This window comes from Myzus persicae, unplaced genomic scaffold, assembly GCF_001856785.1.
Source record: "Myzus persicae strain clone G006 unplaced genomic scaffold, MPER_G0061.0, whole genome shotgun sequence".
NCBI lineage: Eukaryota > Metazoa > Arthropoda > Insecta > Hemiptera > Aphididae > Myzus > Myzus persicae.
Window position 1 is genome coordinate 120,732 of NW_019104053.1, and position 22,610 is coordinate 143,341.

Here is a 22,610-nt window from a genome sequence, read left to right on the forward strand (position 1 = left end):
CATATTATTTCACTAAAAGTTTTTGAATAAAAAAGTGAAATCATATGTTGACCATATGGGATTGAAAAATATTATACAACAATAAATGAGAATCAAAATAAATATTCATTATAATGTATGTTTTTGTATTGCAAAATTTTCGAATTACATGTATGCTCTAAAATATAGTTTTGTTAAAAAATATTATCTTAAGACTAATAAAATCACTGAATATGTGAAAATATGTATTATAAACATTTTATATTTTTCTTGTAGTGCCGTAAAAACAATGTCAAGCTTACTTAGCAATTAATCTAATAGCTCAAAAATACGTGTAAATCACACTGCAGAGGTAGTGGTAGCGTTAAAATGAATCTGGACACAATTTACCTCCACCGTGGAGGCACCGCCAAGACAAAATCATTGCACCACCGCCGCTGCAGGGTGTGTGAACCTTTACAGATAATTATTGATGTTCAGACTTAATTAGTTATACAGATATTTTTAAAAGTCTGTGCGTATTTAAAAAAAACATAGTTAATATTATGTTTGTCGCAAATATCAAATTGATAATTTAAAAAAAATTTACTCTGTTCCTACTTCCAAATGTTTTTAAAAATATTTACCTTTGATAATTAGTTTTAAGATTCAATGATTAGAGATATTACTAAAGAGATACCATTTTAACAATACATTAAGACAACTAAAACGTATTAGCAATATACCTATTCATTTGTAATAATTTAATATATTTACTATACATACTGTACGTAATATTATTTATTATTAATATATTACCGATACACTTTATTAAAATTAATTATAATATCTATTTTCCTTGTAGTTAAAGCAAAGGGACCAATTATGGAGAAAAATCAGGCCAGTAGCAGTAGAGAATTTACCTTAAAAATTAACAAGTGAGTACACACAGGATTACAACCTTGCAATTTCTTGTATAAGTATAGGTAGTAGATACTAGGTACACATTATATGTAGATTGTTTTTATAATTTTTAAATGTTTACTTATAAACTACATATCTGAATTAGACTTACGATGAAAAATAAAGAATTAATAATTGCATACAATTGTCATAATATTAATGGAATTTCTAACTGATTGAAGATGTTACAAAATAAATTATATTTTTGGTAATTGCAGATAGTTCTCTATATTTTAGTTAAGAGTTTAATACTTTAATCCTAGAAGGATTTATCTATTTTGTGGCTATAGACACTAAACATTTTCCACCCCTAATATAGGTAATATAACAAGTTATAATACCTACTCCTAAATACTCTAAATATTAAATATAATAGACAGTAGTACTATAGTACCTAAATCCTTTTGAATTTTTAGACATTTTTTCTTAAAGTTAGTTAGGTATTTAGCTTACTTTTAAAAGTTTTAATGGATGTCCACCAAATTATAAAGAAACCCCACAATGATAATTTGTATGGATTGTGAACCATCAATAATAAAACAATATTAAAATATTTAAAACCATTGTTTGGGACTTTAAGTAAAACATTACAATTTACAATATTTGTTATAATACTTTCTTTTTATAATAATGGTCACATAAAACGAATGTTATGATAAATATTTTTGTGAAACATTTCTTAACTAAAATATTTTAATTTTAGAAGTTAAAATTTAAAATGTTTTCTTAGTAAAACTCGAACTCTCGAACAGACAGACTGGACAAACTAAAAATAATAATATTAAAATTGTAAATATAATATTTACTATAAAAATATTATTATCTGCTCAAGTCATTAATTATTGTTATTGATACCTTCGTACAAGACAGTAAATAATTGCAATGCCGCTAGGATTGTCGAATTAGTAATATAGAGTGGCAGTGTGGGTATAGTTATTAATTTTTGCCCGAAATTACGATGACTTCGATCATCGATAAAAATAATAATATACCACTTTTACTTGATAATGACGCATAGCAGACAATAGCAGTTGAAAAATATTAAAAATACCTAATCACATTTTTTTTATAAGCATTTAAAGTACAAATTTTGACAACATTTATAAAATTGAAAATTGAAAAATGTTTTTGTAGTTAAAAATGTATTGAATGTGAGATTTTAAAACAAGGTATTAAGGTATGAACTAAGCAGTTAATTTCGTAACCAATAAATCTAAAAATAAACATGAGCACAGCTTCTTTTATAATTATTTTAATTTCAAATTTAGACGAAACCTTATAACCTTATACAATGTTCTAGCCTGGCATACAGTCTCCGCTCAGAATAGTTTTTCGTATACCTATGATGTTATATAATTGAATTCAAATCTAATAACATCCATTAGAGCGACCTTCTAGACACCTACTTACCCTCCACTACCACCATTGTTGTTAATTATATAATACATTGAACCCTGAAATAAATCAAAAACTTGAAAAAAATAAATAAATTTAATAAATTATAATTTTGTGGTTTTTTTGTTAAGTTGAATCAGTAAGACCAATAAATTATTAACATTTTCAATTGTTATGCATCCTATACAAGGTACTCGAAAATGAGCTGTATCAACATAAACCAAATATTTTTTACCATTACCAAAAAAAAGCTCACCAATTCACTGAAGCCTAGCATAAAAATAATTAAGTCAAAATACAAATTTTAATAAATTCAGTGATTTAACTTAAAATAAATAATTATTAAAATAAAAATGAAAAAACTTTATTTATCAATAAAAACAATAGCATTTTAGTGATAATTGTATATAACCATTTAATTTAACTGGATTATTCAGTTAGGATTAAACTATATAATTATTTTAAAAGCATACTAAAAATTAAATAATAATGTATAAATGTATACCATACTAGTCATAGTAATATAGTCGTAATACATTACATAAGTGACTTTAACGTCCAAAACCACTAAACTGTCATTGGGTTTAATTATAATAAAATTTGTTTTATAATATTGAGTCTGGGATACGTAAAGATGGAATATGGAATTTTTAAAAAGGAAACTAGTTCACGTTCATCTTGTTATAAAAGAACTAAATCGTTTCTCGTCTTTAATTTAGAGAGAATTAAATAGAAATTATTTTGGATAAGTAATTTGTATAGTATATTATGTAACGTTACAGTTACAGTTTCGACTTATTTAGTGCCTATTGACTATTGTGACTTGTGAAAAAAAACTTTAAAAGCGTAATAGTTACAATTGAATACGTTATTATAGGTATGCCAATCTAATATATAAATATATTTAATTTTAACTAGCCAACAGTTCAATTTTCGATGGTTTTGACATGTATAATTTCTCTACAAATTACGTTAGTTAAACAATTAGTTAAATTTATTATTTAATGAGATTCCTCTAAATATGTACAAACCTTATGTTTCCTATCTGAATATCTAGTGTGAATATATAAACTATACTTAAACACTTTTACAATTTAGCTTATAGTTATACTATAAATATAATATATAATATAAATGTTACTGATAATTATTTTTAAATGTTTATAATTTATATATTATTTATTTTCTAAGAATTTAGAGGTGTACAAAAGTTGTTCAATTATAAGTCACTTATTGGTTGACTATTAATATGTTTAAAATTTGCGTTAAAAAATAACATTATTTTTCTAGTAGATAGGCACTTCGGGGAATAATAATTCTAAGGCATAATTAGTCTACCTTGAAATATTAAGGTACATTACAAGGTTATAAATTATTATATCCATTTCCAAATGACAGTATTTAATATTTTTGTGTAGTTATGTATTAACTGTACATTTTTCTTTGTACATCTTTTTCAAATTATAAATTTCTACTATAGTGCATTTCTACTTTCTAGTTACATTGCTCCAAACCTATACCTATCTCTTATTTGCATTTTTTGAAAATTAGTTTCCTGTGGTCTAAAGACTGAATTACGAACTTCCTGTATAAATAAGTATTAATATATTCCTTATTTTCATCAAGCAATCAAACATAACTGATTGTGTTGGTTAGAATATTGCAAAGACGGGAATTCATTACCATAACCGTCCCCCTTCCCCATCACCGATCAAAGGTCACCTTTTAAAAATGTGGACAGATACCAACATAGGACTGACAGCCAATGTAGCTAATATAGAATAACAAATGTTAAAAGAAATTGTTTGTAGTGACAAAGGGAACAATTGCAGTTTAGCTGCGACACGATTTCTTATTTTTTTTTTTTTTGTAACACGTACTTTAACAAGTTGATAATGATGGTGCAAATTGCGCAAATTATTGTTCGTATATCCTTCCGAAGTTTTTATGTTTTTACTGCGCTGTACTTAACGCTGCTTACCACACCTATATATAGTCCTGGTACTGAGTATAACCAGTTTCGATTTTTTCCCGTATTTTACTCACAAAACTGAAAAATGGTGAAATCAAAATTTGCAATATCTGCGAGTCATCGTTTTTCTTGAATACAGTGCTTAGGGCAGAAATACATCATAAATCCACCAATTAGAACAAATTTAATAGAAGTCATTATTTTAATTATCCCCCCTTCTTTCCCTAATTAGAGCTTTATTGCGTTAAAAAATTTTCATTATCTAACCGTGGACGGGGAACGTGACAAGTGAATCTACAATACATAATCGCAATTTAAGGGGTGAATTTGAATATAAATTGAAGTATTAAAACCTGCATTAGTTATCTAATTTACAAAATTCAGCCAACGTTTGAAGAAATTATTTTCTTTAGTTCAAACAGTGGTTCATTATTAGTATGTTTTCCATAGTATTGTATTGGATCCAATTTGTTACAATTGGATACGTAAAAAAATCAAAAAGACGATTTAAAAGTAAAGTACCTACTTACGTAGGTTCAGCAAAACAACATAAAATCTCATCATTTTACACCATCTTTCAACTCGCTGAAATACGTCATGTTGCCGAAAAAAAAATCAAAAAATTACGTAGTAGCTAAGGGGCAATAATATAATACCAATATTACTATCCGTCTCTCCCGGTGTTGAATCCCTGTCAAATATATTTCGAGGAGAGGAGGGGGCTGGATATTCATTGAGGTGATGAGGGTCGAGGTCTTGTGATTATTTGAGCAGTATCCTAGAGAGGTATGTACCTAAGTGCATAATTATTAATTTCTAACTATAAATATTCAAAGTACTACCAACAGTTGATATGTGTCATTTTTACTTCATCCAACCTACGACTGATTGGGCTACATAATGTGCATCGCTTGTCTGGTGGTTTTAGGTGTGTTAAAAACTTAAGAGCAGAAAGCCATGTATTCGATCGTTTTAGCTAGAAGCCTGGAATGAGAACAGTATATTAACTGGATTAAATAAAAATTTTAATAATTTACAATAATTTCAATATTAAAATAAAATAGTAGTTGAAAATTAAAAGAATAACGTAAAGAAATTCGAAAAAAAAAATTAATAAAGGACATTTTAGGGGCTGGTTTTTGGTACCAACAGGTGGTTCCGTGGCATGTAAATTGTAATATCACTTACAAAAAAATACTTATTCCTATTACTATTATTTTAATTTGTTATCAATGACAACCATATTTTATTTTTGAATTATTAAATTTCCATCTTGAACCTTAAGATCCTTATATGTGCACCTCTTTTTTGACCATTGCTAACACAATTTTTATTTATTAACTTCAAAAAAATACAAACAAAAAAACTGATCATTAAACAATATTATAAAAATGATTTTATTATTATCTTCCAATTGAACATGGAATTAATTTATACTTAATTACATCTTTGATGCTGGACACTTTCCAGAAGTTCTTCAATGTGAGGACGTATATTCGTTGAAGGTGCACATCGCACATCGTGTGTATCGTCAAGACAATGTGTATACTTTGTTTTAGTGACAACTAAAGCAGAAAACTTGGCTGCACATAAGTTTAAGGTTGAAAATGGTAGTAATTCATTTTAGAATTCTCTTGTTAAAATAGGTTTATGTTTTAGTTTTTCCCAAAATTGAGTTAGGCAATTTCGAGAAAAATGTTATTAATTTCATCATTAACATTAAAAATATTGAGTCTTAAAAATATAAATTATTTCTAACAAAGTTGTAGTTAAATAATAAATAACACCTAGTTTTTGTTTATGTATTTTACACATTAAACTTAAGACTCAATATTTTTAATTTTATTGTTTGATATTAATGTAAACGTATGTACAGTTTTTGAAGCATGACTATAGTTGAACCACCTATTTGAGAAACGACGTAAGTCACAAAATATCACAAATTGAGTGGAATATGTTATCAAATGACAGATGCATCAGGTGTGAACATTAACAAAAAAAATATTTAATTGTACCACAGTAAATAATTAGTGTGAATGAGAAATAACTATACATAACTGGTAGCGTGGAAAAACAGTTTTTTCTTGGTTTCTTCGAATTGCCTTTTATTGACTTACGTCATCTCTCAAACAGGTGATTCAGTAAATGACGATTTAGTTTAGTAATATAGGTATGATAAAAAAAAGGAAATAGGTACTTACAGTTATCAGTATCTCATAATTATTTATTTTTATTAAAATTTATTTAATAGAAATTCTGATGTGAAATATCAGTTATTGAAATTTAATACAAATATGGAAGTTGAAAAATGGTCAAGTCATACTAAATTGAAGAAAGAAGCCAAAGGGGGTAGGAAAACACCAATAATAGATGATATGCCCAAGTATATATTTATTTTCCTAAATAATGTCATGTTATAAACGTTCATATGATTTAATTATGTAATTATTTTAGATTTGGAGCGGGAAGCGAATTTGGTCATGAAGCTAGACTAAAAGCAAAAAAAAGAAGGTATGAGAGTAACAAAAACCTGTCAGAAACTACTTCTTGGAATTTGAACATTGAAGGAAAAAAGTATGTTTTTTGGTTTATGAATATGATCGTCCATAACCGATTACTTGTTTTAGATTTAAAGGTGCAAGACAAGGTGGAATAGCTGAAAATTCTTCATATTACATATTTAGTCGTGGAGAAGGCAATGTGATAAATGCACATAAAGTAGGAGAGTGGTATAACTTTCAACCTGTATCACGTTACAAAACATTAACAAACAGTGAAGCAGAAGAAGAGTTTGAAAGGTACAGGTTTCATTAATAAATAGGTAAATGATTGAGTATAATAATAATAAATTATCATAATATTTTTTATAGACGTGACAGCATTTACAATAAGTGTAATGTGATGATACAAAAGAAATTAAGTAATAAAGAGGATAAAGAAATCGATGAATATAATGGAAATAAAGGGAAAGGGGCAGAAAAAATTCGTAAAACTAAAGGTTAATGAAATTAATCTAACGTTTAGGAATTTCCATTGTTTATTTATATTGATTGATTATGTTAGAATTCAAAATTTCTGAAATGGATGAATGGGATGAAAGCAATGAGGATTCTTCAAACTCGACTGACGAAGAAAAGGACAAGAAAAAAATTAAAATTCAGCAAAAACGTAAGGTCTTAATTGTTTAACAAAAATATCTAGTGTATCCATACATAGTAAGTTAATACAAATAATTAACTCAAGTTGAGTTAAGTTACGAGAACACAAGATCAATAAGTTAGAAGTTATAAGTTAACAGTTAACAAATCATAAATTTAACTCAATTTTAAAAAAAGTCAGTTTACTTATTAGTAATTAGTATGTGATTCATATAAAGAGTGGCAGCGTTCTTTCTAATAATCCTAAATTATAATAATAAACAGTTTTATTGGTCTTTTATCATAATGTACAGTGTATAGAATTTATCTATTTTACTTTAAATTATTATTGAACTAGCTGACCCCGTGCACTTTGTTGCCCGTTAAAAATGCCAAATCTATATGCAACTTGCTTGTGATAATGCGAGCAGTATTATTATCAAGTAAGCAATCAAACTGTGGTGGATTGAATACCCCCGCTAGCTGCATGCTCTATTTGAATAATATGTTTATTTTTACTTTTATTTTATATTTTGATTGTGGACACATAACATTATTTTCGCATTATTATTATTTGAATTATTACCAATAGCATCCAATTATAAACAAAAATGTCCATCTTAAATCTCAAAATCCCAGTTTGAGCACCACCCGAGGTAGGCCCTTTTTAAAGGACTTCTTCCCAGAGAACTAATAAATCTCTGAACAAAATGTAATCACAATCGTTTGAACGTTTTAGGAATGCATAAAATACAGATAGACAGATATTCCTTTATTTAAATATATATTTAAACTATACACATCTCAATCAATAATTCAACAAATATTAATTATCAAATACGTAGAAACATAAGGTCATATAATGTTATTATTCCTATCTTATATACTAAAATATATCCACACACAAAATTATTTTATCAAGAAAATTAACCGAAATGCTTTTAAATATTATAAGCTTGGTTTATTATTGTATTCATATTTACTTACATAAAACTATGAAAACTAAAAATTTGAAAAATGTAACTTGACTGATAATTTGTAAATCAACAGATAACGGCTAAGATATTTCAACTGTTAATTAAACTAGTTAAATTTATAAGTTAAGAAAATTTAATTTTTTTAACTAGTTAATGTCCACCTTTGAATTCACCTATGTTTAATCTGAGCAATTTCTTTTATGTACACCTAGCACCAAGGTACCATACTCACTTACATAGAGATAATATTGTGAAAACTTGAAATACCATTGTTGTTGTATTTCAAGATATTTGATAATTAATAAGAATAAAAATGACTCATAACTGTAAAATTTAAAATTGATGTTGTAAAATATGTGTGACTCTTTTTATTAAAATGTAATAGAAAAAATCAAAGTCAAACCTAAACTAAAAAAGAAGTGGAGAGGATCTGATGAATCAGCAAATGAAGACAGTGACAATGGCGATGAAGAGGGAAGAGAGTTGGATTATATATCCGATTCTTCAGAAGAGTAATTATCTTACAATTTGTAAGCTTGAATGAAATAAAATAAATATTATTTTTGTATTAGTGTGTCAGATGCTGATGCTAAAGTAACTAAAGAAATGAAGGGAGTTTCCGAAGAAAAAGCATTAAAGAGTCTCTTGGCATCTGATGACGAAACTGATGACGAAGATGAAGAAAATAAAACAACTGATAAAAATTTGAAAAACGATAATGGTACTTACCTAATTAATAGTTAATTTGAAACATTATAAAACATTAGAACTTAAATTGTCAACTAAGACATATTTTGTAATCATCAAACTGTTTATTATCGATATGTCATGTATTTTGTATTTTATTTTTGCAGATTCAGACTATTCAGACATGGACAGTGTACCGATTCATATAAAGCCAGTTAATTTGGATAGAAACAAAACAAATAGCGGTGATCCAATTAATATCCCAAATAACTCATCTGTTCAAAAGTAATGTTTGACAATTTTATTGAATAATTACACTGTTAACAAAAACCTCAATTTATATTGTAGCCTGGAATCACTCCAGAAAAATGCTGATGAAGAAATTTCACTAGCTGCACATGGTATAACTGAAGAGGCTGTCCGACGATATTTGTCACGAAAACCATTCACTTCAGCTCAACTCATTAATAAGTTTAAGAATCGTTCCAATTTAAGTTCCGAACAATTAGTTACAGTCATAGGATTAATATTAAAAAAAATCAATCCTGAAAGACAAATAATACAGGACAAAATGTACTTGATTTTGAATAACTGAAAGTATTTGTACTTATAATACTGCAATAAACTATTAATTTTTTTTTTTTTACAATTACACGTTAGAGTCTCATAGGTTAGACCTATTATAATTTAATATTATTCATTTTTTTTATTATTATTGTAATCATTTTAAAAGTATCTCTAAGTAGTTTCTTTACAAAGTAGGAAATAAGTAATGACATCTATATTATACCATTGTAATGGACAAGGTACATTTTGTATTGTAAGACAGCAAATGTTCTATGTTCAGTATATGTCAAAAGTTCAAGTTATAAGAGTGATCTTATTTTTAAATCTTTCCCTACATATTTTTGTTATAAGTAGAGAATATCTAATAATTAAGGCTTTGATTTTTCACATATATTTTTAAGAATTCTTAAACAATACTTTCAAGAAACAACTGTGTTTCAACTGTATTAAGTACACAGTATTCTAACAGTGCACTTTCTTATGTAGGTTTAACGTTTTTAAGTCATTATTATATCTGTACTGGGTGAATTTTACTTTTTCAATTTTTGGGAATTCAGGGGTTGAAACTTTTTTATCTCAAAATATAGTGACGTGTGACTCTAGGGGTTATTAAGTTATTAAGAATCTTTCAGTTCACCTTTAATTATATTAAGCATTAAATGAGCAATACCATCGTGACAAGACTGCACTACCAAGTACTAAGACTGAACACGACTAGTCATGTTAAAAACTGTATTAGTTGGGCCAAAAAGCCTGACAATTTAATACAAGGTCACAAATAAGTAGTTATGTAATAGCTATTGAGACATTTTAAAGGTCCATAGACACAATTTTTTTTATATGCATTTAAAGATAAAATGTTTACAACATTTATCATCATTTCTACAGTCAAATTATTTTGACTAAGAAAAGTTTATAGTCTTTTTATATCTAAGATTTAAAAATATAATATAAGATTACTTATAAGTTTATCCAAATTTTATCAAAAAAAAGTCAAATTTAATTTTTATGAACTTCAAAATTTTACAACATTGGATATTCACTCAATTCTCATTCAAAAATTATCTTATTTTGTTGCTATTATAAAACAAAGAATCACAGATATTTTAAATTTACACAAAATGTTTCTTTTATCATTTCCTATACTTGAGATTTTTTTAAATATTTGGACTCCTTTTGAGCTGATTACAAACATATTCAATTTTTAATTATTTTAGTGGTTTTTTTCTACAATTCATGGTCCATTGTTACAGTAGAAGTTTAAAAATAATAAAAAAATACATAATCACAATTTATCACGACTAGTCACATTAATAATAATTTTATTTGTTGAGTAAAAAAACTTGAAAATGTAATACAAGGTTCCTCGTAAGTTATTATAATAGCAGTTGAGACATTTTGAAGGACCTGTTAGCACAACTTTTATACGTACGTACATAAAGTTCAAATTTTTATAAAATTCGTCATAATTTAAACAATTTGCAAATTATTTTGATGAAGATATTCATAAAAAGTTTTCTTCTTATATCTTAAATTTGAAAATGAAATGGCAGTTGATGTATGATGAATATTTTTTTATTGTTTTACTTAAATATTACTAATAGATTGTTGTAATTTTTAATATGTATAGGTTAACAAACAGGTAAACTAACAGGCTCTTATTATAGAAGAAAAAAACATTTTCAATGATAAATAACTGAGATAATCAATAGACATAAAGGGTTAGCATCAAGCTAACACTGCCTATTGGTAAGACTATTTTTAGTGATACAGTTATATACAAATTATTACATATGATGAAAAGTGATTTTGAGCGGAAGCAGTCTAGATTTAGAACCAAGGTTACTAAACAATTATTTTAATTTTAAAATTTAAAAAAATATTTTTTTTCTTCAGATAAAAGTTCTGTACAAGTTCTAAATTTTCCCCACCAAAGTTTAAACTAGCTCCAACTTAATACCCGAAAACCTCCCTTGAAGTTTATAATTGGAGCATTCTTCTAAAAGAGTATCTGAAATCTTAAGGCACAAAAAAATAATTATACGTCATTTTAAAATAAGTATAACTTCTTCAAATTGGTAAATGTGTGTTTAAAAATATTTCACTGATCTGGTCTAATTATGCTCAAGTACTACATGCACATGTTGGAAATAAGATTTTTTTATAATTAATTTGTTTTTAATTTCCCATTCAAAGCATTGAATGTTGAATACAGTATAAAGAAATAGTTTATCTTATTATAGTTATTATTTAAATAATTTAGGAATTTATATCAATATGATATTAAATTGTCAATATTAATATATTTTAATGACATACATTTTATATACATAAAATAAATTTATCCTAAAAAAATATATTATATAAATGATTTAAGGATACATCAATGTAAATTATCATAATACTAACACAATTTTAAATAAAGATAACATTAAACTACATATTAAAAATGAATTTACCTGTGTTTTAATAATATGTACTTTGTATGCAAAAAAATACATTTTAAAAAGGATGCATAATATTCAAGATTTACTTATGAATTAATACTTATTTATTATTACTATCAATATTTACACATTCAGCAGGCGGTTGATTTGTAACCTGAATAATGTCAACCTCCATATGTCTAATATATTAAGGAGTCTTGTAGAATCTGACAATCCACTTAAGTTGACAGCAGTATACAGAAAGTGATACATGAAATCTAGTTTTTTGTCTTCTTTGTATAAATCAAATATGAACACGACATGTTCCAACAATTGAACCACCTTGGACAATACTTGTGGCTTTTTTTTGAAAAAATTCTTATCCACCAAATCTAGTACAAACCTGAAAAAATTGTACTTAAGATTAATAATCAAAACATTAACTTTATAATCTACATTATGATAAACTTAAAACCAATCATTATAATAGAAAAATACATTAAGTAAAATTACAATCCTTTTAACCCATGTTTGACTCAAAAAATGTATTTTATAAATTTGATTAATAATGGGTGCCTTTACCCATTATGTACACTATTAAGTAAACACAAAAGATTCAGTCTATTATTTAGTATATTAAATTGTAAATGTTGAGTTATTTTAGTTGTATGCTAGTGGCTTTAAAAAAAAATTATTATTTTGGTTAGTTATTTTAATAGCAACAAAGTTCTTATAAGTTTATAGTTTATGTTTGGTAGAATACATAATAATACCTATACAAATAGGTTTTTAAAGGAATTAAATATATGACACCAGCTTAGTAAACGTTTATGTATTTTATCATTAAGTGATTAGTTAAAAATAGTCATAAAAATACATACCAATCATTGATGCTAGACGGAAATGTATTCGTAATGTCAGTCTTTCCTAAAAGTAACTTGAATAGTTTGTACGTTAAATATGTGTACATTTTTTTGCATATTTCTCCATCAAAAGGCAGAAATAAATCAACCATCATAATTATTAGTTCATCTTCATTGTGTTCTGAATACAATTCTTCAGCAAATGCCATAATAGTGAGATCATCGTCTTCTTCTATTGCGGTTTCAATACAAGTACTAAATAATGTTTGCAACGCATTGAACATTCGTCCACTAAGGTGAAAGTATATTGTCACCGTATACTTAGCTATTTTTAGCAGCTCGTCAAAACTATAATCATTATACGTTTTCAGTATACAGAAAGATATGAAATCCATTACAAATTTAAAATTGTGCAGTGCAATGTTTTTATAATCTTTCATCTGATATACTGATGATGGACTATTAGTTAGAGTATCGAAATTAGCTGGCCATTTGCATAAAATATTTTGGACATCCTGAAAAAATATTAAATTGTTTAATTAATAATATTAATATTCTTAAAACAAGTATGTATTCTGTTCAAATTAAGAAATGTAGCCGGCAGCGACCAGTTTTTATTTTACTGCAGTCAAGTAGCACCTGTTTTTCACTCCCACCCAGTAAATTATCTGTGTACCTTCAGTGTAGTGTTGGCATGCTCTCTGCACACAAGTCGGCAGATGACTAAGTTTCTTAAATTGAACAGAGTATAGTTACAATTATTTATTACACAAGCAATGTGAATAGAATTTATTATTTTGAAACATACGTCAAATAATGGTGACCAATTTGCACGCATCAAAATGTTAGATTGAATTTTGCCTCTAAGTTCATTTCCTTCAACTGACATAATTTGTAAACGTTGTAAGCACAATTTTTTAAAATCAGAACCTGAGTTGTCGTTAAAGGGTATATTATAATTAATGAAAAACATAGGATCAAAAGATTCAAGAGGAAGTTTGTCATCATCTTCAAGATCAAAAATCTTGTCTAGTTGTTCTTGACACAGTTCATCAGTTATTTGAAAGTCATCCTTAAGTTTAGGAGTTTGTTCCAAAAGCTTTGCTTCTAATTGTCTATTATTCAAAACTTCTTGTATATTAAATTTAAAAACTGGTCTTTTAAGTCTTTTCGACGCAGTCTTTTTTGAAGTGAGTGGTTTTTTAGCTTTCAAGGTTGCTTTCTTTGTTTTGGGCATTCTAAAACATAAAAAAAAATATTACTTATACTGGTGATGAATTTTAAATTTAAATTTAAATGTTTAACTGTGTAATCATGTTCTGTTACACACAAGGAAGAACTGTATCTATTTTTATTTTTTCGACAGCACTAATCAATAATTTTTAGTAATTAAATGAAAAAAAATGTTCTCAAACTAATTAATTAAATTTTTTTTAAATTATCCAAATAATATAACACAGATAAAGTTCTTCTCTGTGTGTTGTAGAAATTGAGTAATTCTATTATAAATACAGAGGGAGTATAGTAGTTCTGTACAAAACGGTTTTTGCTATGTTCTACATTTGCAAGACGGAGACAACTCAAGCGGTTACAATATTCTCATAAAAAATTAGGATATTGGTTGTAAAAATGAAATATTAGTGAATAAACTACTATTGCTTATTTTTTACATATGTAATGCAGAAAGTTATTGTCTAACATAGTATCTCTAGTAAGAAAATGAGCAATAGTCCAAACTAGCAACCAATTAGTTACTAGACGGATAAGCTCTGATAATGGAGAAACAGAACACAAGTTTTTACATATGATAGTTGAAATGGAATAGACAGTAATGCAATATCTAAAAGTTCAAACTTATACTATTGTCATTGTGGATTTATACACTGAGGTTTTCTCAAGATATCATAATACAATTTGGATGAACTACAATAATAATTACTATTTGAATTCATACAGAATTAATAAAATGTTTTCCGAAGACTGAAATTATATCCACACGGTCAGTGTACACTACTAGACAAGTGTACTCTAAGCATGGTTTCAGCATTTCCAAAATGTTCATTTGCTGGCTAAGTACCAAAAACGATCAATGAGTAATTACAATAATAACGGTTATCAATTTATGAGTCAGTAATTGAAGTCTGTGTTTACAACAACTACGTACGGTCAACTTAACAATTTTTTTTTGTTTTTAGGTTTGATGTAGTGGAACTAATTTTGTAAATGTATACCGAACAGTTAAATTAAAAAATTAAAACCCATTTCAGAACAATAACATGATATATTTTATAATTTAATTTTGATTTTGAGGAGAATTTGCAGAATTCGGTGTGAAAAAAATGACTTACAAACATATTATTATAATCTTCTCTAAACTCTATGGCAGGGCTTGAAATCGATTTCAAAATCGATTTTAAATATCGATAAAAATCGTTAAAATTTTTTTAAAAAATAAAAATTAATATCGAAATCGTGAATGCTTGTAAATGATTTTCAAAATTTCTATTAAAATTGAAAAAAGTTAAAATCGATATTTTATATCAAAATCGAAATCATTACAATATAATCAAATCAATTTTAAATAAATTTAAAAAAAAAATCAAAAGTATACAAGCATACAGACATATCAGGTCTATTTATAATTAATATTTTTCATATGCACACTCAATGTTAAATTGGGTAATAACTTTGACTATACATATTGTATATCATGCACAATAGTGTGTATAGTAATAACTACTAATAATTAATGACTAATGTCTAATATTTTGTTTTCTGAGAATGGGATAATTACTTTAACTTGTTTGAAATGTTAAAGTAATAAAAAATAATATACAATCATAGTTCAAAAATTGAAAATAATTCACTAATATCAGTGATATCGAAATAATGTTATTTAAATTTTAAAATTAAACTAAAATCGAAATAAAAGAAAATTATATTTAAAATCGAAATCATAATATAATTAAATCGATATTCTGCATAAATATAAAAATCATAAAATCACAAAATCAATATATTATTTTTAAATCGAAATCGAAAAATATTAATATCGATAAGCAAAATTGAAATTAAAATCGAAAATTTTTGTTTCGATTTCAAGCCCTGCTCTATGGCATGTGCCAATAGAGAACCATAGACATTAAATGTGTACATAAAAACTAAAATATAAAAAAAATGATTTATTAGGTACTTACCTACTTAAAAATTTGATATTAGAAACTGATCTAAAATATCTGTGGTTCACTTCTTCACTCAAATTGTCAAATATTACCAGATATAAGAGTCTAACGCACTAAAACACTACAGTGTAAACTACAAGTTACAACTATCGACTAACTAGTAAGCATAAACAAAAGATTGTTGTACTTTTCAATTTTTTTCGCCGATCCTATCATATCTTATAAAATATCGTATTATCAATTTATCATTATCCGCTCAAGTGCGAGAATGTTATTTCGGATAAAGAAACTATAGACTAGAAACGACATTGTGGGTGGGACGGTTGTCGGGGGACGGTTTTGGGTTTGTTTGTTATCATTAACACAGTTGTTTATTGAATGTGTGGAACGGCAAAAAATCCAAATAACCACGCAATAACTACAAAAGATCATTCGACAAATAACACCATCTTCATAATCCGACAAGTAGCCACAAGTAATGTCTTACTACAAAAATCCCCTGAATTAATTAACTATAATTGTCTCATACCTACCTATCTTTCGAATAGTCTTCAAAATAAGATGACAATTAACTGATTTTAATGATTATTACAGATCTAGTAGGTGTCTCAATAATTAATATAATATATTGTATACATATACATATTTTTATAAAATTTTATAATTTTATCAAAACCTTTTCTAATTTTTGTGTTCCGAGTTCTATTTGTCTTCTCTTTCATTTTTATTCATCTTCTAAGCTTACCTATATTCATTTCTTTCAGTAAGTCTGCCTAAATTGAATTTTATTATTTTTTAAAAATTGTTTTGATTTCTTCTGCCATCTGATATTCGTTTTATTTAATAATTTGTTGTTTTTTCTCTCTTGTTCACCTTTTTGTTTGCTGCTTTCGCAAAATGGTTATTTAGCTTTGTTTATTTATTAAGAAAGGTGTATATTATTATTTTATTTTTATAGATGGATGTAGGTAGAATGATGAGAAAATTGAGATTTAGAATTAATAAAAAAAATTTAAATATTGTGAATGCTGTTTGCTTATATTATGATTTCATACCATTTCATTATTTTATGCTGTTGTTTGAATCCTTTTCTAGTGTTTGATAGTGTCAGTGTACTGTTGCTTGACTGTATACAGTTGATTTTGATAACAATAGAGTGTTACATTTGTTTTACATTTTGTGTTTGAAGAAAGAAAAATATTTATTTCTTATGATACATTTTTTTTGACTTGTCACTATGCACGTTTTTATAATGAACATCTGCCCGAATTTCTTTGTAATGTTGTGATTGTGATTCTATTGCCTATTGGTTTAATTACAAGTAACTTTTTGCGTGTTTACATATATCGCGTTTTGAACGTTTTTTCGTTTGATTGAACTTTTACCGCCGGAATATTATTTTGACGCGACCTCTTTGAATTATTCTCGTACTGTACATTGCCGCTGCAATGTAGGCGTGTACCAATTTATTTTTGATTTTTTGATTTTCCGTACCCGCATACTAAAAGTTTTGTAGTTTATTGTATTGATCATAACGGCCTATCAATATTGTATTAATTAGGTATATAGTCAAATTATTTCAAATTGATGCAAATCGTCGTAAACACTATAACATAATATTATTATATTGTTGTGAGGCTTAAGGGCTAGTATTCATTGTACTATCATGATATTTCATAATTATGATTTTGTTGAGCCAGAAGAGCCCCACATATTATTATTGTACCTATATTATACGAGTTTAAATCTCAAATAGCTCCGTCTATATTTTTTCATTGGAGAATAGTAAGTTCCTACACGAACACGAGTCACGGGAGTAGCAGGTAAACAATTACATATGTTAGTTACTACACCGTAAAAAGCAGGTACGTATGTTAGTTCCTGAACGGCGGAAAAAGGTACATAATATTATATATACATCCAATTAAATTTGTATATAACTTTTTCAATTAAATAAGTTTATTAAAATAAGCACCGAAATTATTAACACAAAACCAAAAATCAGTAAAAAATACTCCGAAAAAGAAAATTTTATAAATTAAAAAATTTCAGATTATACAAAAAACAAAATTAATCAATACGATTTTGTTAAATTTTTAAGTTATAGAAATAAACCTCATAAAATATAAAATTTTACATTATGCGATTTTTATTATATTTTTTAATCATTATATTATATTATTTTTGAAAATTTGTATGCACATATTTAATTGGGTATATAGGATAAACATAATATGTACCTTTTTCCGCAGTGTAGGAATTAACGTAAGTCAGGCGCGCACCCAGAATTTTTGTTTGAGGGGGGAGGGGGCTTAATAATTACACACAAGTAAACAATTAAAACTAATTTTTAAATAATCACTTTTGTTTATTATCACCATATAATGTTATATTATTATGTATTTAATATTTATAACTAAATCAATTTAAAATTTAAGTTGCCTGTGTCTCTTATCAGAAAGAACTGTTAATACTTTGGATTCTTTAATTTGTATTTCTCGATGTATGTGATGATTTGCCAGACCATTTAAACGTGACTGTCCCATTGTGTTTCGGAGATAGGTTTTAATTCGCCGTAGTGTAGAAAACAATCTCTCGGTCGTACTTGTACTTACTGGTAACGTTGCAAATATTTTCAAAATTATAAATACTGATTGAAATATTTTAACATCACATAAATTTAAACCATCAATTGCGTTTAGTGGTAAAGTATAGTCACAGTTTTTGAATTTTTCATACCACAATTCGAATTCGGTCTTAGCGACAGAAAAACTAATTTGCTGCATAATATTATCTTTTTCATAAAAGTCAAAAAGATTTTTAAAACTTGAAATTTGTTCATCTGTTGGATTATGTCCTGTTGGTAAAAGACATTTAAAACTTGTAAGGAGATTTTTATATTTCAAAAGTCGATCAGAAAGATTATTAAGAAATGAATCGACCCATTCAATAGAAACTGAACGTCTATAGTATTCTTCAATATTTTCTGATGGTGTATTACATCACTTAGTTTGGTGTTTTGTTAGTCTAGGTATAGACATAGTTAAGTCTAAATTAGAGGCAACTTCTTGTGTTCTAAAAATAATTGCTTAAATTCATTGTTAGCATTACTTCTAACTCTAAGTCGTCGGAGAATAGACACTGCACTTTCTACTTGGTTAACTGCAGTAGAAAGATCTATATCTGTCGTTTCAAGTATTTTACTTATTGGTAAAGTAAGAGCTAATAATTTTTCTGAACAAAGTAATGAAATAATAAATGTAGATTGACGAATACCATTTAAAAGTAAAAATGCACCTGATGAAGAGTCTTTACAGTTCCACAATTAAATTTCTTCTAACGCCGCCATTACAGGTAATAAAAGTTGATTGAATAATATTATTGAATTGTGTCGTTCAACCCATTTGGTTGGACATAGTTGAACAAGTTTAGTTTTATCAATATCAGGAACTAAAATTTGAATTTGATTTTTTAAAACAATCTGAAGTTTTGGTGTATTAAAAAACGTGTACACTTTTTCTGTAACACCAAAACTATTCTTAATGGGTACTACATCAACAGCGTTAGATAAAGCCAAATTTAAGCTGTGTGAAACACAATGTACATATAGAGTGCAGTTGGATGTTTTTCTATTATGCGCGCTTAGACACCTTTAAATTTGCCACTCATCGCTGCAGCTCCATCGTAGCCTTGTCCTCGTAAATAATTTACATTAATACCTTATGAATTCAATGTTAGAAGTACATCTGCTAAATTTTGACCTGAAGTTGAACTATTGGTACAAATTTTAAAAAATCTTTCAACTATTTTCAAATTGTTTTCATCAATTGATTCAATATATCTTATACACAATGCGAATTGTTCAATAGAGGAAATTTCATACGTTTCGTCAGCGAGTATAGTAAAACATTTAGCGTTGTTAATTTTAGTTACAAGTTTTGTTAAAATTACTTCATCGCAAACATCTATTATTTGGTTTTGAATATTCCAACAGTTACTAATTTACGTTGAATTTTTTCCGCAAGTCATTAAATGTTGTTTTAAATTTGTGTCTCCTGAATCAATTTGTGCCCTAATCCTAAGCAACGCTTGAAAATTGCCTTTGTTACACTCTGGCTCTTGATCTATATTAAACGTTCCATAATCCCGATGTGTCCTAATTGGTAGACATTGTCGTCCACACAAATAAATTGTTTTTACTATCGGTTTAAGTTTTTCTTGATTTTCTAAAGTCTGTTGGTGATGAAATTTGTCAATTTGTTTATCTACCGATAATATTTTTTTTAATATGACATCCATAAAATTGTCAGCTTTTAAATTAGCTTCTTTTTGATAATTTAAACTTCCGTGTTTTTCGAATTTTTCTAAGCCTTTTTCCCAACTATTGTACCCCTTTTTAACAAATGTATGAAGTGATTGGTTGGAACTATAACCAGCCTCAGAAAGTGAAAATAATACGCAAACTTTACGAAAAGCACTATCTTCAATTTTTGAATATGTTAGCTATTTGTATTTAGTTAACCATAGTATATTAAATTTTCTTTTTTGATTGTGAATTTGTTGGTTGGGAAAATTATTATTATTATCTGGGACCCACACATTTTGTAAAACTTCAATTTTTTGTTTTTTATTTACAAATAATGATAGGCATATCTATAAAGAAGAAAAATTTTCATAATTACCAACAATATCAGATGTTGACGGTGATGGTAAAGCGAAAAGTTTTTGAGGACTGGGCGGTTCATTGATTGTTGACATTCTTGGTTTTATACTAATACAATTAAGAAGAGTACTACTAGTACCAAGTTCAGGTTTCTTTCGTTTTTTATACACATAAGCTCATTCGACACAGCTATCACAAAGAAAAAATCGAACATACTGAATTATCAAAACGAGTTTTTCATGCCACGATAGACAGTCGAAAGTCATAACTATCATTGTTATCGTAGTTACCAAACAAAGTCGATCCTACATAATCGCTACTCACTAATATCTATAAATCTAAAATTAATTTTCAACGAAGTAAGATATCGGATGTCAGTGAAGTTGGCCCCCCAACATTGTCCAATCAATTTCGGACCTGTGCCAATATTTTGCAAATAGTTTGCAATAATTTGCAAACTCATTTTCAGAATTTGCAAATCACTCGCTGCCCCACAATTTCCATTTTAGAGTGGGGGGGCCAACTTCACGCAGCCCCCCCCCCCACATCGTCCGATCGATCTCGGACCGGTGCCAATATTTTGCAAATAGTTTGCAATAATTTGCAAACTCATTTTCAGAATTTGCAAATCACTCGCTGCCCCGCAATTTCCATTTTAGTGTGGGGGGGCCAACCCTACCTGCGCACCGTAAGATGACAGACAGAGAACGACATTTATGATTGAATTTGTTTAAACATTTGTAACGATTTACCTACCTTAGTATTTGTACAAAAAGTAGGTCCCGAAAAAAAACTTTTTTAAAGTATAGGTATGATTTATAGTAGGTAAATTGTTATTAAATATACAAGGCTATGGGCAAGTTAACTATTTTTTTTAAACTCGTTAAGTTAAGTTAATATAGAAACAATGTAAGTTAAGTTTAGTTTTAACTTAACTTAGCTTAAAATCAGTTACTTTTTTTCATACAATAATTAATAAGATGTACTCGTTAAATCAAAAAATTAATAAAAATGGCAAATAAAATCATTGTATTTTAATAATTTATAAAAAATATAATATTCAGAATAATTAGTAGGTAGAATTCTGTATATTAATTATTAACGAAAAATTTTCTATTTGGAAATGGCCAAAAACGGCTCAGAAATACTTTATAAAATTAATGTCGGTATATATAAAACTAATAAAAACATAATAATTAGTAAAATAATTAATATAATTTTAAAAAATCATATTTAAAAAAACATTAATAAAATTAACGAATACAATTTTATGCAATAAATGATTAAAAATGTAACAGCAATTTATCATTTTGAATCATTTCAAATATTATATTTAATATATATCTTAAGTTATTTTAATTTTTAGTTTTTATTAGTGTAGATCTTTTTATCAAGTACATATTTTATATTTAATAAATATTTTTTAATTTAATTCAGAATTTTTTTGAATATAAATTGTTTTATTAAGAATAGATTTTTTTTTAAATTTACTTTTCCAATTTAGATTTTCTTATTAAATGTAGATTTTTTTATTTAACAATTTTTTTTTGAAGATTTTAATTTAACTATGCATTTTTATGTAATAAACTTTTTTATTAATTACTTTAGTTATATTTTTTATAGATAAAAAAGAATAGATTTTTTTTATCGATTTTAGATTTTTTATCAGTTTTTTTCATCGATTTTTTTATCCATTTTTTTAAGATTTTAATTCAATTTAGGTACAATTTTTGTAAAAATATAAATTGAATAAAAATCTTTTTGATGAAAAATTCATACATTAAAAGATATATAATTTAAAAAAATTATATTTAATAAAA

At 26.7% G+C, this 22,610-nt stretch overlaps 2 protein-coding genes across 3 annotated transcripts; one reads left to right on the plus strand and one right to left on the minus strand.

Moving 5' to 3' along the window:
- The first annotated feature begins 843 nt into the window (after positions 1-843).
- LOC111038112 (general transcription factor IIF subunit 1-like) lies at positions 844-9,684 on the plus strand. The gene is made up of 10 exons (XM_022321053.1): positions 844-896; positions 6,540-6,671; positions 6,743-6,862; positions 6,916-7,086; positions 7,159-7,286; positions 7,352-7,456; positions 8,788-8,914; positions 8,975-9,123; positions 9,257-9,374; positions 9,438-9,684. Exons 1-10 carry the CDS (start codon positions 844-846, stop codon positions 9,682-9,684), a joined length of 1,350 nt encoding a protein of 449 aa, XP_022176745.1.
- Positions 9,685-12,121: 2,437 nt separating this feature from the next.
- LOC111038114 lies at positions 12,122-16,409 on the minus strand. 2 transcript variants are annotated; one of them, XM_022321057.1, is made up of 4 exons: positions 16,147-16,409; positions 13,754-14,183; positions 12,964-13,460; positions 12,122-12,485 (listed from the first exon to the last, which is right to left on the minus strand). In XM_022321057.1, the coding sequence occupies exons 2-4, from the start codon at positions 14,180-14,182 to the stop codon at positions 12,227-12,229; spliced, it is 1,185 nt and encodes a 394-aa protein (XP_022176749.1). In that variant the 5' UTR covers position 14,183; positions 16,147-16,409; the 3' UTR covers positions 12,122-12,226. The 2 variants fall into 2 exon arrangements, with proteins under 2 accessions (XP_022176749.1, XP_022176748.1); XM_022321056.1 differs by having other exon boundaries at positions 16,143-16,408.
- Between the last annotated feature and the right edge of the window lie 6,201 nt (positions 16,410-22,610).

Excerpts from the sequence above, each read along its gene's own strand:
- LOC111038112 (XM_022321053.1), top strand. The coding sequence starts at position 844 with ATGGAGAAAAATCAGGCCAGTAGCAGTAGAGAATTTACCTTAAAAATT. Across the intron at positions 6,672-6,742 it reads ATAATAGATGATATGCCCAA|ATTTGGAGCGGGAAGCGAAT; the intron begins GTATATATTTAT and ends TAATTATTTTAG. Across the intron at positions 9,375-9,437 it reads AATAACTCATCTGTTCAAAA|CCTGGAATCACTCCAGAAAA; the intron begins GTAATGTTTGAC and ends TTTATATTGTAG.
- LOC111038114 (XM_022321057.1), bottom strand. The coding sequence starts at position 14,182 with ATGCCCAAAACAAAGAAAGCAACCTTGAAAGCTAAAAAACCACTCACT. Across the intron at positions 13,461-13,753 it reads ATTGGTCACCATTATTTGAC|GATGTCCAAAATATTTTATG; the intron begins GTATGTTTCAAA and ends ATATTTTTTCAG. Across the intron at positions 12,486-12,963 it reads CCGTCTAGCATCAATGATTG|GTTTGTACTAGATTTGGTGG; the intron begins GTATGTATTTTT and ends CAATTTTTTCAG.